This window comes from Notothenia rossii, assembly GCF_949606895.1.
Source record: "Notothenia rossii genome assembly, contig: scaffold_184, whole genome shotgun sequence".
Classification (NCBI taxonomy): domain Eukaryota; kingdom Metazoa; phylum Chordata; class Actinopteri; order Perciformes; family Nototheniidae; genus Notothenia; species Notothenia rossii.
The window spans coordinates 37501-53421 of NW_027639777.1; the positions used below are offsets into that span (position 1 = coordinate 37501).

Genomic DNA, 15921 nt, shown 5'->3' on the forward strand with positions numbered 1-15921 from the left:
TGTCCTCAAACTTAATTATCCTGTCTACTGTTACACACTTCATTCTTTATGGTCCAGTCATAATGCTATGCTAGGGTAAGGCCGACACGTCCTCTAGTGCGCGTGCCTTTCCTTGGATCTCTGTATAACCATGAAGTCGTTGGGCGACATGGGGAGATCTGGCGGCTCTTACAAAAACCTAACACTAACCCTATTTAGGGGCAATGGATGTCCACTCTCGGGAGACGACCGACAGTGGTGCGGTTAGCCAAAGTGACAGACCTAATGTTAGCCCTATTTACAGGCAATGGTCGTCCACTCTCGGGAGACGACCGACAGTGGTGCGGTTAGCCAAAGTGACAGACCTAATTTTACCCAGGGAAAAGTGGTGAAAATGAGAAAATGTATCCGAAGATAGTGCCTCATAATGCGGGCATGTGGACAGTAGCCAAAGACTCACAGGCACACACACATGCAGAGATCCAGGGGGCGGAGCACATGGCTTTTTTTACCCAGAAATAAGTCTGAGAGGCGGGGAGACTCCACGGATGGCGCACACCCAGAGCAGTTTCAAACCATTTGAAATGACTCTCAGACATTACCTGGAAGAATGCTTGCATGTGGACAGTAGCCAGAGAGGAGCAGGCTGCGCCAGAGGAAAGGCTGCGTCACCTCACTTTGTAACCCAGGAAAGGAGCAGGAATCCTGGCTGCGTGAGTGGTAAAAGCGCATTAAGCTGTTTTAATCCGACAGCCGCTGATGCGCACGGAAGTCTGTCCGTTTCGTTAACAAACTGATAGGCAAATGGACAAGCAGGTAAAAACGGCCGAGTCGCTGCTCCAGGCTGTGTGCATTGTGTTAAGGGGCCATGTGAATGATAACATCCATCATTTAAAGGCAAAGGCCACGATTAAAAATCATTTTTAGGGGGAAAACGGTGGATCTGTCCGTTTCGTTAACAAACTGATGGGCAAATGGACAAGCCTGATTAAAGCATAATGCAGGACCCCAGTGAGCTCCAGACTATGTGCATTGTGTTAGGGAACCCTATGAATGGTGTACATGAGTGTATAGATGTTTTAAATAGTAGGATACCTCGAGGGCGCATCACCACATTTTACAAGCCAGGGAAGGTGCATGGATCCTGGGTAAACATTGATTAAGTGTTTTTAAATGTGTGGAACAGTGTTTTGTCACTTTCAAAACTCTCCTGTCATTGACCGGAGAAATTGGGTCGATGTTGTATTCAATCTGGCCATTAATATTCCAGTGAGACGAAGTACGTACATTGACCGGAGTGATCCCATGTTAATTTTGTCCAAAAACCGGAGCATTCCCTAGCCCAGCAACAAAGATGATTTCAAAATGTGCACCGAAAAGCTTTTTGGTGCATTGACCTCTAGAGGGTATACTCGTTCCTTTCTAAGAACATGCTTTAGAACGTTTCAACAGACGAAACCCGTTTTGGTCTCCTCCAAATTACCGTTTATCACTACATATTCCCAGTCAGCTGTTAAACTAGTCAGAGTTATAAAATCCAACTTTCAAAACATTATGGGAAAAACTGACATCTTACAAGACCACAGTATAATTGCAACGTTTAGGAAAAACAGAAACCTGCAGTCTTACTTGGTCAAAGCAAAGATACAACCCATGCTGACCCCAACATCCAGGGGTCACGGGGATTTTTTCCATCAACAACTCTGGTTGCGCAGCAAATACAACAACAATGTTTATAAAACACAGTATCTTGGCAGTCTACAATCTAAAAAGGTTGTATACCTTATTACATGTAAACGATGTGGACTACAGTATGTGGGTGAAACGGGTAATACTATTTCTATACGGTTCGAGCAACACAGATATACAATTTTGAGAAGAAAAAACACATTTACTCCATTAGTTACTCACTTCCTGCTCCATGGATGGCACTCCGTTCAAGCAGCGGTCCTGGAATCCAACTCCAGATGGTCTGCGGCCCAGAGACGTAATAATAATAATAATAAATGGGATTTATATAGCGCTTTTCTAGACCCAAAGACTCGTTACATTATGAGTCAGGTCGACAAACAAAACAAGAACAAAAACACAAACAAAAACAAAAACAAAACAAAAACAGAAAAGCAGTCAGGAGGATGTTGGTTCAGAGGGGGGGAGGGGCGGGTTTAAGGATAAGCAGAGTTGAAGAGGTGGGTTTTGAGACGGGACTGGAACAGGGTGAGGGAATCAGACTCACGGAGGTCTTGGGGGAGGGAGTTCCAGAGCTTCGGGGCTGCCACAGAGAAGGCTCTGTCCCCGAAGCTCCGGAGTTTGGCCTTGGGGATTGAGAGCAAACCGGCTGAGGTGGATCTGAGGGACCGGGGTGGTTGGTAGAGGATGAGGAGGTCAGTGAGGTAGGGGGGGGCCAGATGGTGGAGGGCTTTATAGGTGAGGACCAGGAGTTTGTAGTGAATGCGGTGTAAGACGGGAAGCCAGTGGAGTTCTTTGAGGACCGGGGTGATGTGATGCCATGATTTGGTGTGGCTGAGGAGTCTGGCGGCTGCGTTCTGGACACGCTGGAGTCTGTTGAGGGATGTTGTGCTGATGCCGAAGAGGAGTGAGTTGCAGTAGTCAAGGCGGGAGGAGATGAAGGCGTGAATGAGTCGCTCAGCAGCGGGGCGGGTGAGAGAGGGACGGAGTTTGGCGATATTGCGGAGGTGGAAAAATGAGTTTTTTACAACTTGGCGGATGTGGGGGTCGAGGGAGAGGGTGGGGTCAAATATCACGCCAAGGTTGCGTGCCTGGGTGGAGGGGGAAACAGGGGTGCCATCGATGGTGAGTGTCAGGTTGGGGGTTTTGCTGAGGGTGGATTTGGAGCCGATGAGGAGGAGTTCAGTTTTATTGCTGTTGAGTTTGAGGAAGTTGTGTTGCATCCAGGATTTTATTGCAGTCAGACAGGATTCGATGTGTGTGAGAGGGGGGTTGTGGGGGCATTTGATGCTGAGGTAGATCTGTGTGTCGTCAGCATAGCAGTGAAAGTCCAGGTTGTGATGGCGGAGAATCTGACCAAGGGGGAGGATGTAGATGATGAAGAGGAGGGGGCCGAGTACTGAACCTTGGGGAACACCTTGGGTGACTGAAGCTGTGGTAGAGGAGTGATTGTTGAGGGAGATGAAGTGGGATCTGTCGGAGAGGTAGGACTGGAGCCACCTGAGTGCAGTACCTTCAATACCGATATCCCGGAGTCGGGTAAGCAGGATGGTGTGGCTCACGGTATCGAAGGCTGCAGTCAGGTCAAGGAGGATGAGGATGTTGAGGGAACCGGTGTCAGCAGAGGTGAGGAGGGAATTGAGGACTTTGATGAGTGCCGTTTCTGTGCTGTGGTGAGGACGAAAACCAGACTGAAGGGGTTCGAAAAGGTCATTTTTTTGGAGATGGCGGTGGAGTTGTTTGGAGATGATGCGTTCTATTGTTTTAGAGAGAAAGGGGAGGTTGGAGATGGGGCGGTAATTACTGAGGGAGGAGGGATCCAGACCGGGTTTCTTGAGGATGGGAGTGATAGCAGCAGTTTTGAAGGCAGAGGGAACGGTTCCTTGGGACAAGGAGGAGTTGAAAAGGTTGACAATGTAGGGGCAAAGGACGGGGAGGCAGGACTTCAGAAGAGGGGTGGGTAGAGGGTCAAGCGAGCAGGTTGTGGGTTTGGAGGAGCTGATCAGTTGGAGTATTTCAGGGGGGGTAACCAGAGTGAACTGGGAGAGGCGGCCGTGGGGAGGAGGGCTCGGGAGGTCAAGGGAGATGGAGGGAGGAGTTGTGGCAGTGGATGTTGGGGGAGATGTTTGTGTGTCAGATGCAGCGGATAGGGAGAGATTCATGGCAGTGATTCTGTCAGAGAAAAACTGGAGGAATGAACTGCATGTGGAAGCGGAGGAAGAGAGGGTGTCAGCACGGGGTTTGAGGAGCTTGTTGACGGTGGAGAAGAGGGTCCTGGGGTTACGGGAGGGGTCGATGAAGATGGTGGAGAGGTAAGCAGATTTTGCAGCATTGAGGGCGTCTCTGTAGGTAGTGAGATGGAGTTTGTAGGAATCATGGTGAACTGTGAGGGATGATTTCATGGTTATGCGTTCAAGCTGGCGGCCGGTTTGCTTCAGTTTACGGAGTGCAGGGGTGAACCAGGGTGAGGAGGTTTTAAAAGTGACATTTTTCCTTTTGAGGGGGGCCAAGCTATTGAGGGAGGTGAGTAGGGTTGAATTAAGGTGGTTGAGTTGATCATCGGGTGAGCTGAGGTTCGAGTCCAGGGGGAGAGTAGAGGGTAGCAGGTCGGAGAGGTGCTGGGGATCAACAGAGCGTAAATTACGGAAAGTTATGTTCCTGGATGGGGGGGGGCGGCGGACGGGGGAGGCGGTGGTGAACTGTATGAGTTTGTGGTCAGAGAGGGGAACGGGGCAGGGGTGGAGGTCGAGTACTGTGAGGTTGGTGGAGCAGACAAGGTCAAGGATGTGTCCTTTATCGTGGGTGGGGAAGGTGACATGTTGTGTAAATGAGAAATTGTCCAGAAGGGAGGAAAATTCAGAAGCGTGTTTGCAGGTGGTGGAGTCCATGTGGATGTTAAGGTCGCCGAGGAGTAACAGACGTGGGGAGAGGGATGAAGCAATGGTTAGGAGTTCAGTGAGATCAGAGAGGAAGGAGGGGTGTGGTTTAGGGGGGCGGTAAATGAGGATAACTGTCAGTGAGGGAGGGGTTTTGAAGGCGAGAAATTCGAAGGATGGTACTGAGGGGAGGGTGAGTTCTGTAGTCCGGATGTTCTGGTTGTAGATGACAGCCAGCCCACCACCACGGCGTGAGGGGCGGGGTTTAGTGATGTAATTAAAACCAGGGGGGGATGTTTGATTAAGCGAGAAGAAGTCATTGGGTTGTTGCCAGGTTTCAGTGAGCAGAAGGAAGTCGATGGATTTGTCCAGGATGAGTTCGTGAAGGATGTGGGCTTTATTGTTGAGTGAACGTATATTTAGAAGGACAAAATTGGTCAAGTGGGGGGTTGTAGGGGTGGTGGCAGGCTGGAGAGGTATGAGGATGTCTAGGTTAGCAGCGCGGGGGTGGGCATGAGAGGGGGGGCAGTGGAGCAGAGGAGGGGGGCTTGATGGTGGGGAGAAATGGCTTGTTATATGTGTTGGGAGGCGGAGGGGAGTGGGATCCGCTCCAGGTATTCCGTGCAGCTGGGAGTGTAGGTGAGCGGGGGAGAGTGTAAGAGAAGCAGTAGGAGTTGCGTTCTGATGACGCGTCAGGTGTGCAACAGTGCGTTGCGTGGAGCAGATGGATGCAATGGATTGTCCGTGCTGGAGGTAAACAAAACTGCGGCGGGTGCTTCGGTGAATGTAGCGGGGTCGACGAAGGAGTCCAAGATGTCTGATGACTGAGATGGAAGACGGAGTGGAGGAGTTGGTCAATGACAGCAGCTGTGAGATGGAGTATTTCAGCATGATGACAGGCGGAATGGCTGGGAGCAGTGTGATGGCAGCGATAGCAGCGATAGCAGCTAGCAGCAGATAGCAGCTAGCGGGCTAGCTAGGTTCACAGAGGTGGAAAATTGTTGTGGAGACGATGAAGATCCACGACATGGCAGGAGGATGTGAGCAGCGGGACGGGACAGATGCACCCCAGAGATGAAGGCACGAGGCGGAGAGAGTCCACGGTTGTTGCGTGGGACGGAGACAGACAGTAGGCGATGTAGCAGATAGCGATAGCCACCCGGCACGTTGATGGCTACGTGAGGGCAGCCGGCTACAGCCAGCAACGGAGGCAGAAGTCCAAAATAAGTTAAAACAATTTTTTTAAAACAATGTGCATTGCATTAAAGATGTGTAAATGCAGGGCAGTGGTCCAATTCGAAAGATTGAAGAACGAATGGTAGTTGAGGGTGATAGAGGGTGACAGAGGCGGAGAAGCGGCGAACAGTCAACGCCAGCGTCCTCTCCAGCAGCGGGAAAAAAAAGTAGATGTGAGAGACAATGGATAGCCAGATTCGACACAGTGTATCCCAGGGGCCTGAATGAGAAGTGAACATGCCTGGATGTGTGGCAATGATGGAGTGCATTCGATCCTGCCGCCGTTTTACGGTGACAGGATTCCAAATCTCGAACGCCTAACCCTTTAACTTTTCACTTTAGCCATTTTACTTTTCACTTTAGCCCTTTAACTTTCACTTTAGCCCTTTAACTTTAGCCCTTTAACTTTCACTTTAGCCCTTTAACTTTAGCCCTTTTACTTTTCACTTTAGCCCTTTTACTTTTAACTTTAGCCCTTTTACTTTTCACTTTAGCCCTTTTACTTTTCACTTTAGCTCTTTTACTTTTCACTTTAGCTCTTTTACTTTTCACTTTAGCCCTTTTACTTTTAACTTTAGCCCTTTTACTTTTCACTTTAGCCCTTTTACTTTTCACTTTAGCTCTTTTACTTTTCACTTTAGCCCTTTTACTTTTAACTTTAGCCCTTTTACTTTTCACTTTAGCTCTTTTACTTTTCACTTTAGCCCTTTTACTTTTAACTTTAGCCCTTTTACTTTTCACTTTAGCTCTTTTACTTTTCACTTTAGCCCTTTTACTTTTCACTTTAGCCCTTTTACTTTTCACTTTAGCTCTTTTACTTTTCACTTTAGCCCTTTTACTTTTCACTTTAGCTCTTTTACTTTTCACTTTAGCCCTTTTACTTTTCACTTTAGCCCTTTTACTTTTCACTTTAGCTCTTTTACTTTTCACTTTAGCCCTTTTACTTTTCACTTTAGCTCTTTTACTTTTCACTTTAGCTCTTTTACTTTTCACTTTAGCCCTTTTACTTTTAACTTTAGCCCTTTTACTTTTCACTTTAGCTCTTTTACTTTTCACTTTAGCCCTTTTACTTTTCACTTTAGCCCTTTTACTTTTCACTTTAGCCCTTTTACTTTTCACTTTAGCCCTTTTACTTTCACTTTAGCCCTTTAACTTTAGCCCTTTTACTTTTCACTTTAGCCCTTTAACTTTAGCCCTTTTACTTTTAACTTTAGCCCTTTAACTTTTCACTTTAGCTCTTTTACTTTTCACTTTAGCTCTTTTACTTTTCACTTTAGCCCTTTTACTTTTCACTTTAGCCCTTTTACTTTTCACTTTAGCCCTTTTACTTTAGCCCTTTTACTTTTCACTTTAGCCCTTTTACTTTTCACTTTAGCCCTTTTACTTTTCACTTTAGCTCTTTTACTTTTAACTTTAGCTCTTTTACTTTTCACTTAAGCCCTTTCACTTTAGCCCTTTTACTTTTCACTTTAGCCCTTTTACTTTTCACTTTAGCTCTTTTACTTTTCACTTTAGCTCTTTTACTTTTCACTTTAGCCCTTTTACTTTTCACTTTAGCTCTTTTACTTTTCACTTTAGCCCTTTTACTTTTCACTTTAGCCCTTTTACTTTTCACTTTAGCCCTTTTACTTTTCACTTTAGCTCTTTTACTTTTCACTTTAGCTCTTTTACTTTTCACTTTAGCCCTTTTACTTTTAACTTTAGCCCTTTTACTTTTCACTTTAGCCCTTTTACTTTTCACTTTAGCTCTTTTACTTTTCACTTTAGCCCTTTTACTTTTAACTTTAGCCCTTTTACTTTTCACTTTAGCTCTTTTACTTTTCACTTTAGCCCTTTTACTTTTAACTTTAGCCCTTTTACTTTTCACTTTAGCTCTTTTACTTTTCACTTTAGCCCTTTTACTTTTCACTTTAGCCCTTTTACTTTTCACTTTAGCTCTTTTACTTTTCACTTTAGCCCTTTTACTTTTCACTTTAGCTCTTTTACTTTTCACTTTAGCCCTTTTACTTTTCACTTTAGCCCTTTTACTTTTCACTTTAGCTCTTTTACTTTTCACTTTAGCCCTTTTACTTTTCACTTTAGCTCTTTTACTTTTCACTTTAGCTCTTTTACTTTTCACTTTAGCCCTTTTACTTTTAACTTTAGCCCTTTTACTTTTCACTTTAGCTCTTTTACTTTTCACTTTAGCCCTTTTACTTTTCACTTTAGCCCTTTTACTTTTCACTTTAGCCCTTTTACTTTTCACTTTAGCCCTTTTACTTTCACTTTAGCCCTTTAACTTTAGCCCTTTTACTTTTCACTTTAGCCCTTTAACTTTAGCCCTTTTACTTTTAACTTTAGCCCTTTAACTTTTCACTTTAGCTCTTTTACTTTTCACTTTAGCTCTTTTACTTTTCACTTTAGCCCTTTTACTTTTCACTTTAGCCCTTTTACTTTAGCCCTTTTACTTTTCACTTTAGCTCTTTTACTTTTCACTTTAGCTCTTTTACTTTTCACTTTAGCCCTTTTACTTTTCACTTTAGCCCTTTTACTTTAGCCCTTTTACTTTTCACTTTAGCCCTTTTACTTTTCACTTTAGCCCTTTTACTTTTCACTTTAGCTCTTTTACTTTTAACTTTAGCTCTTTTACTTTTCACTTAAGCCCTTTCACTTTAGCCCTTTTACTTTTCACTTTAGCCCTTTTACTTTTCACTTTAGCTCTTTTACTTTTCACTTTAGCTCTTTTACTTTTCACTTTAGCCCTTTTACTTTTCACTTTAGCTCTTTTACTTTTCACTTTAGCCCTTTTACTTTTCACTTTAGCCCTTTTACTTTTCACTTTAGCCCTTTTACTTTAGCCCTTTTACTTTTCACTTTAGCCCTTTTACTTTTCACTTTAGCCCTTTTACTTTTCACTTTAGCCCTTTTACTTTTCACTTTAGCTCTTTTACTTTTCACTTTAGCCCTTTTACTTTTCACTTTAGCTCTTTTACTTTTCACTTTAGCCCTTTTACTTTTCACTTTAGCCCTTTTACTTTTCACTTTAGCTCTTTTACTTTTCACTTTAGCCCTTTTACTTTTCACTTTAGCCCTTTTACTTTTCACTTTAGCCCTTTTACTTTTCACTTTAGCCCTTTAACTTTTCACTTTAGCCCTTTTACTTTTCACTTTAGCTCTTTTACTTTTCACTTTAGCCCTTTTACTTTTCACTTTAGCCCTTTTACTTTTCACTTTAGCTCTTTTACTTTTCACTTTAGCCCTTTTACTTTTCACTTTAGCCCTTTTACTTTAGCCCTTTTACTTTTCACTTTAGCCCTTTTCACTTTAGCCCTTTTACTTTAGCCCTTTTACTTTTCACTTTAGTCCTTTCACTTTAGCCCTTTTACTTTTCACTTTAGCTCTTTTACTTTAGCCCTTTTACTTTTCACTTTAGTCCTTTTACTTTAGCCCTTTTACTTTTCACTTTAGCCCTTTTACTTTAGCCCTTTTACTTTTCACTTTAGTCCTTTTACTTTAGCCCTTTTACTTTAGCCCTTTTACTTTTCACTTTAGCCATTTTACTTTAGCCCTTTTACTTTTCACTTTAGCCCTTTTACTTTAGCCCTTTTACTTTTCACTTTAGTCCTTTCACTTTAGCCCTTTTACTTTTCACTTTAGCCCTTTTACTTTAGCCCTTTCACTTTTCACTTTAGCTCTTTTACTTTAGCCCTTTTACTTTTCACTTTAGTCCTTTTACTTTTCACTTTAGCCCTTTTACTTTAGCCCTTTTACTTTTCACTTTAGCCCTTTTCACTTTAGCCCTTTTACTTTAGCCCTTTTACTTTTCACTTTAGTCCTTTCACTTTAGCCCTTTTACTTTTCACTTTAGCTCTTTTACTTTAGCCCTTTTACTTTTCACTTTAGTCCTTTTACTTTAGCCCTTTTACTTTTCACTTTAGCCCTTTTACTTTAGCCCTTTTACTTTTCACTTTAGTCCTTTTACTTTAGCCCTTTTACTTTTCACTTTAGTCCTTTTACTTTAGCCCTTTTACTTTAGCCCTTTTACTTTTCACTTTAGCCATTTTACTTTAGCCCTTTTACTTTTCACTTTAGCCCTTTTACTTTAGCCCTTTTACTTTTCACTTTAGTCCTTTCACTTTAGCCCTTTTACTTTTCACTTTAGCCCTTTTACTTTAGCCCTTTCACTTTTCACTTTAGCTCTTTTACTTTAGCCCTTTTACTTTTCACTTTAGCCCTTTTACTTTAGCCCTTTCACTTTTCACTTTAGCTCTTTAACTTTAGCCCTTTTACTTTTCACTTTAGTCCTTTTACTTTAGCCCTTTTACTTTTCACTTTAGCCCTTTCACTTTTCACTTTAGCCCTTTTACTTTTCACTTAAGCTCTTTTACTTTCACTTTAGCCCTTTTACTTTTCACTTAAGCCCTTTTACTTTTCACTTTAGCCCTTTAACTTTTCACTTTAGCCCTTTCACTTTTCACTTTAGCCCTTTTACTTTTCACTTAAGCTCTTTTACTTTTCACTTAAGCTCTTTTACTTTCACTTTAGCCCTTTTACTTTTCACTTAAGCCCTTTTACTTTCACTTTAGCCCTTTTACTTTTCACTTTAGCCCTTTCACTTTTCACTTTAGCCCTTTCACTTTTCACTTTAGCCCTTTTACTTTAGCCCTTTTACTTTTAACTTTAGTCCTTTTACTTTAGCCCTTTTACTTTTAACTTTAGCCCTTTTACTTTTCACTTTAGTCCTTTTACTTTAGCCCTTTTACTTTTAACTTTAGCCCTTTTACTTTTCACTTAAGCTCTTTTACTTTCACTTTAGCCCTTTTACTTTTCACTTTAGCTCTTTAACTTTTCACTTTAGCCCTTTTACTTTAGCCCTTTTACTTTTAACTTTAGCCCTTTTACTTTTCACTTTAGCCCTTTTACTTTTCACTTAAGCTCTTTTACTTTCACTTTAGCCCTTTTACTTTTCACTTAAGCTCTTTTACTTTCACTTTAGCCCTTTTACTTTTCACTTTAGCTCTTTAACTTTTCACTTTAGCCCTTTTACTTTAGCCCTTTTACTTTTAACTTTAGTCCTTTTACTTTAGCCCTTTTACTTTTAACTTTAGCCCTTTTACTTTAGCTCTTTTACTTTCACTTTAGCCCTTTTACTTTAGCCCTTTTACTTTTAACTTTAGTCCTTTTACTTTAGCCCTTTTACTTTTAACTTTAGCCCTTTTACTTTAGCTCTTTTACTTTTCACTTTAGCCCTTTTACTTTTCACTTTAGCTCTTTAACTTTTCACTTTAGCCCTTTTACTTTTAACTTTAGCCCTTTTACTTTTCACTTTAGTCCTTTTACTTTTCACTTTAGTCCTTTTACTTTAGCCCTTTTACTTTAGCCCTTTTACTTTTAACTTTAGTCCTTTTACTTTAGCCCTTTTACTTTTAACTTTAGCCCTTTTACTTTAGCTCTTTTACTTTCACTTTAGCCCTTTTACTTTTCACTTTAGCTCTTTAACTTTTCACTTTAGCTCTTTTACTTTCACTTTAGCCCTTTTACTTTTCACTTTAGCTCTTTAACTTTTCACTTTAGCTCTTTTACTTTCACTTTAGCCCTTTTACTTTTCACTTTAGCTCTTTAACTTTTCACTTTAGCCCTTTTACTTTAGCCCTTTTACTTTTAACTTTAGTCCTTTTACTTTAGCCCTTTTACTTTTAACTTTAGCCCTTTTACTTTAGCTCTTTTACTTTCACTTTAGCCCTTTTACTTTTCACTTTAGCTCTTTAACTTTTCACTTTAGCCCTTTTACTTTAGCCCTTTTACTTTTAACTTTAGTCCTTTTACTTTAGCCCTTTTACTTTTAACTTTAGCCCTTTTACTTTAGCTCTTTTACTTTTCACTTTAGCCCTTTTACTTTTCACTTTAGCTCTTTAACTTTTCACTTTAGCCCTTTTACTTTTAACTTTAGCCCTTTTACTTTAGCTCTTTTACTTTCACTTTAGCCCTTTTACTTTTCACTTAAGCTCTTTTACTTTTCACTTTAGCCCTTTTACTTTTCACTTTAGTCCTTTTACTTTTCACTTTAGTCCTTTTACTTTAGCCCTTTTACTTTAGCCCTTTTACTTTTTAACTTTAGCCCTTTTACTTTTCACTTTAGCTCTTTAACTTTAGCCCTTTAGTCCTTTTACTTTAGCCCTTTTACTTTTAACTTTAGCCCTTTTACTTTTCACTTTAGCCCTTTTACTTTTCACCTTAGCCATTTTACTTTTCACTTTAGCCATTTTACTTTAGCCCTTTTACTTTTCACTTTAGCTCTTTAACTTTAGCCCTTTTACTTTTCACTTTAGTCCTTTTACTTTTCACTTTAGCCCTTTTACTTTTCACTTAAGCTCTTTTACTTTCACTTTAGCCCTTTTACTTTTCACTTTAGCTCTTTAACTTTAGCCCTTTTACTTTTCACTTTAGTCCTTTTACTTTAGCCCTTTTACTTTTCACTTTAGCCCTTTTACTTTTCACTTTAGCCCTTTTACTTTTCACTTTAGCTCTTTAACTTTAGCCCTTTTACTTTTCACTTTAGTCCTTTTACTTTAGCCCTTTTACTTTTAACTTTAGCCCTTTTACTTTTCACTTTAGCCCTTTTACTTTTCACTTTAGTCCTTTTACTTTAGCCCTTTTACTTTTAACTTTAGCCATTTTACTTTTCACTTTAGCCCTTTCACTTTTCACTTTAGCCCTTTCACTTTTCACTTTAGCCATTTTACTTTTCACTTTAGCCCTTTTACTTTTCACTTTAGCCCTTTCACTTTAGCCCTTTTACTTTAGCCCTTTTACTTTTCACTTTAGTCCTTTTACTTTAGCCCTTTTACTTTAGCCCTTTTACTTTTCACTTTAGCCATTTTACTTTAGCCCTTTTACTTTTCACTTTAGCCCTTTTCACTTTAGCCCTTTTACTTTAGCCCTTTTACTTTTCACTTTAGTCCTTTCACTTTAGCCCTTTTACTTTTCACTTTAGCTCTTTTACTTTAGCCCTTTTACTTTTCACTTTAGTCCTTTTACTTTAGCCCTTTTACTTTTCACTTTAGCCCTTTTACTTTAGCCCTTTTACTTTTCACTTTAGCCATTTTACTTTAGCCCTTTCACTTTTCACTTTAGCTCTTTTACTTTAGCCCTTTTACTTTAGTCCTTTTACTTTAGCCCTTTTACTTTAGCCCTTTTACTTTTCACTTTAGCCATTTTACTTTAGCCCTTTTACTTTTCACTTTAGCCCTTTTACTTTAGCCCTTTTACTTTTCACTTTAGTCCTTTCACTTTAGCCCTTTTACTTTTCACTTTAGCCCTTTTACTTTAGCCCTTTCACTTTTCACTTTAGCTCTTTTACTTTAGCCCTTTTACTTTTCACTTTAGCCCTTTTACTTTAGCCCTTTCACTTTTCACTTTAGCTCTTTAACTTTAGCCCTTTTACTTTTCACTTTAGTCCTTTTACTTTAGCCCTTTTACTTTTCACTTTAGCCCTTTCACTTTTCACTTTAGCCCTTTTACTTTTCACTTAAGCTCTTTTACTTTCACTTTAGCCCTTTTACTTTTCACTTAAGCTCTTTTACTTTCACTTTAGCCCTTTTACTTTTCACTTTAGCCCTTTTACTTTTCACTTTAGCTCTTTTACTTTTCACTTAAGCTCTTTTACTTTCACTTTAGCCCTTTCACTTTTCACTTTAGCCCTTTTACTTTTCACTTAAGCTCTTTTACTTTCACTTTAGCCCTTTTACTTTTCACTTAAGCTCTTTTACTTTCACTTTAGCCCTTTTACTTTAGCCCTTTTACTTTTCACTTTAGCCCTTTCACTTTTCACTTTAGCCCTTTTACTTTTCACTTAAGCCCTTTTACTTTTCACTTAAGCTCTTTTACTTTCACTTTAGCCCTTTCACTTTTCACTTTAGCCCTTTTACTTTTCACTTAAGCTCTTTTACTTTCACTTTAGCCCTTTTACTTTTCACTTAAGCTCTTTTACTTTCACTTTAGCCCTTTTACTTTTCACTTTAGCTCTTTAACTTTTCACTTTAGCCCTTTTACTTTAGCCCTTTTACTTTTAACTTTAGTCCTTTTACTTTAGCCCTTTTACTTTTAACTTTAGCCCTTTTACTTTTCACTTTAGTCCTTTTACTTTAGCCCTTTTACTTTTAACTTTAGCCCTTTTACTTTTCACTTAAGCTCTTTTACTTTCACTTTAGCCCTTTTACTTTTCACTTTAGCTCTTTAACTTTTCACTTTAGCCCTTTTACTTTAGCCCTTTTACTTTTAACTTTAGCCCTTTTACTTTAGCTCTTTTACTTTCACTTTAGCCCTTTTACTTTTCACTTAAGCTCTTTTACTTTCACTTTAGCCCTTTTACTTTTCACTTTAGCTCTTTAACTTTTCACTTTAGCCCTTTTACTTTAGCCCTTTTACTTTTAACTTTAGTCCTTTTACTTTAGCCCTTTTACTTTTAACTTTAGCCCTTTTACTTTAGCTCTTTTACTTTCACTTTAGCCCTTTTACTTTAGCCCTTTTACTTTTAACTTTAGTCCTTTTACTTTAGCCCTTTTACTTTTAACTTTAGCCCTTTTACTTTAGCTCTTTTACTTTTCACTTTAGCCCTTTTACTTTTCACTTTAGCTCTTTAACTTTTCACTTTAGCCCTTTTACTTTTAACTTTAGCCCTTTTACTTTTCACTTTAGTCCTTTTACTTTTCACTTTAGTCCTTTTACTTTAGCCCTTTTACTTTAGCCCTTTTACTTTTAACTTTAGCCCTTTTACTTTAGCTCTTTTACTTTCACTTTAGCCCTTTTACTTTTCACTTTAGCTCTTTAACTTTTCACTTTAGCTCTTTTACTTTCACTTTAGCCCTTTTACTTTTCACTTTAGCTCTTTAACTTTTCACTTTAGCTCTTTTACTTTCACTTTAGCCCTTTTACTTTTCACTTTAGCTCTTTAACTTTTCACTTTAGCCCTTTTACTTTAGCCCTTTTACTTTTAACTTTAGTCCTTTTACTTTAGCCCTTTTACTTTTAACTTTAGCCCTTTTACTTTAGCTCTTTTACTTTCACTTTAGCCCTTTTACTTTTCACTTTAGCCCTTTTACTTTTCACTTTAGCCCTTTTACTTTAGCTCTTTTACTTTTCACTTTAGCCCTTTTACTTTTCACTTTAGCTCTTTAACTTTTCACTTTAGCCCTTTTACTTTTAACTTTAGCCCTTTAACTTTAGCTCTTTTACTTTCACTTTAGCCCTTTTACTTTTCACTTAAGCTCTTTTACTTTTCACTTTAGCCCTTTTACTTTTCACTTTAGTCCTTTTACTTTTCACTTTAGTCCTTTTACTTTAGCCCTTTTACTTTAGCCCTTTTACTTTTTAACTTTAGCCCTTTTACTTTTCACTTTAGCTCTTTAACTTTAGCCCTTTAGTCCTTTTACTTTAGCCCTTTTACTTTTAACTTTAGCCCTTTTACTTTTCACTTTAGCCCTTTTACTTTTCACCTTAGCCATTTTACTTTTCACTTTAGCCATTTTACTTTAGCCCTTTTACTTTTCACTTTAGCTCTTTAACTTTAGCCCTTTTACTTTTCACTTTAGTCCTTTTACTTTTCACTTTAGCCCTTTTACTTTTCACTTAAGCTCTTTTACTTTAGCCCTTTTACTTTTCACTTTAGTCCTTTTACTTTAGCCCTTTTACTTTCACTTTAGCCCTTTTACTTTCACTTTAGCTCTTTTACTTTCACTTTAGCCCTTTTACTTTTCACTTTAGCTCTTTAACTTTAGCCCTTTTACTTTTCACTTTAGTCCTTTTACTTTAGCCCTTTTACTTTTAACTTTAGCCCTTTTACTTTTCACTTTAGCCCTTTTACTTTTCACTTTAGTCCTTTTACTTTTCACTTTAGCCCTTTTACTTTAGCCCTTTTACTTTCACTTTAGCCCTTTTACTTTCACTTTAGCTCTTTTACTTTCACTTTAGCCCTTTTACTTTTCACTTTAGCTCTTTAACTTTAGCCCTTTTACTTTTCACTTTAGTCCTTTTACTTTAGCCCTTTTACTTTTAACTTTAGCCCTTTTACTTTTCACTTTAGCCCTTTTACTTTTCACTTTAGCCCTTTTACTTTTAACTTTAGCCCTTTTACTTTTCACTTTAGCTCTTTAACTTTAGCCCT

At 39.0% G+C, this 15921-nt stretch overlaps 1 protein-coding gene across 6 annotated transcripts in view; it reads right to left on the reverse strand.

The window, feature by feature from the left end:
• LOC307027416 (uncharacterized protein) overlaps positions 1–6144 on the reverse strand; it is a 23795-nt gene extending 17651 nt beyond the window's left edge. For all 6 annotated transcript variants that reach the window (XM_079695661.1, XM_079695658.1, XM_079695657.1 and 3 more), the window contains exon 1: positions 1891–6144. In XM_079695661.1, the coding sequence (XP_079551787.1) occupies positions 2145–5435 (3291 nt within the window). In that variant the 5' untranslated portion in view covers positions 5436–6144 and the 3' untranslated portion in view covers positions 1891–2144. The remainder of the gene's footprint in view (positions 1–1890) is intronic.
• Between the last annotated feature and the right edge of the window lie 9777 nt (positions 6145–15921).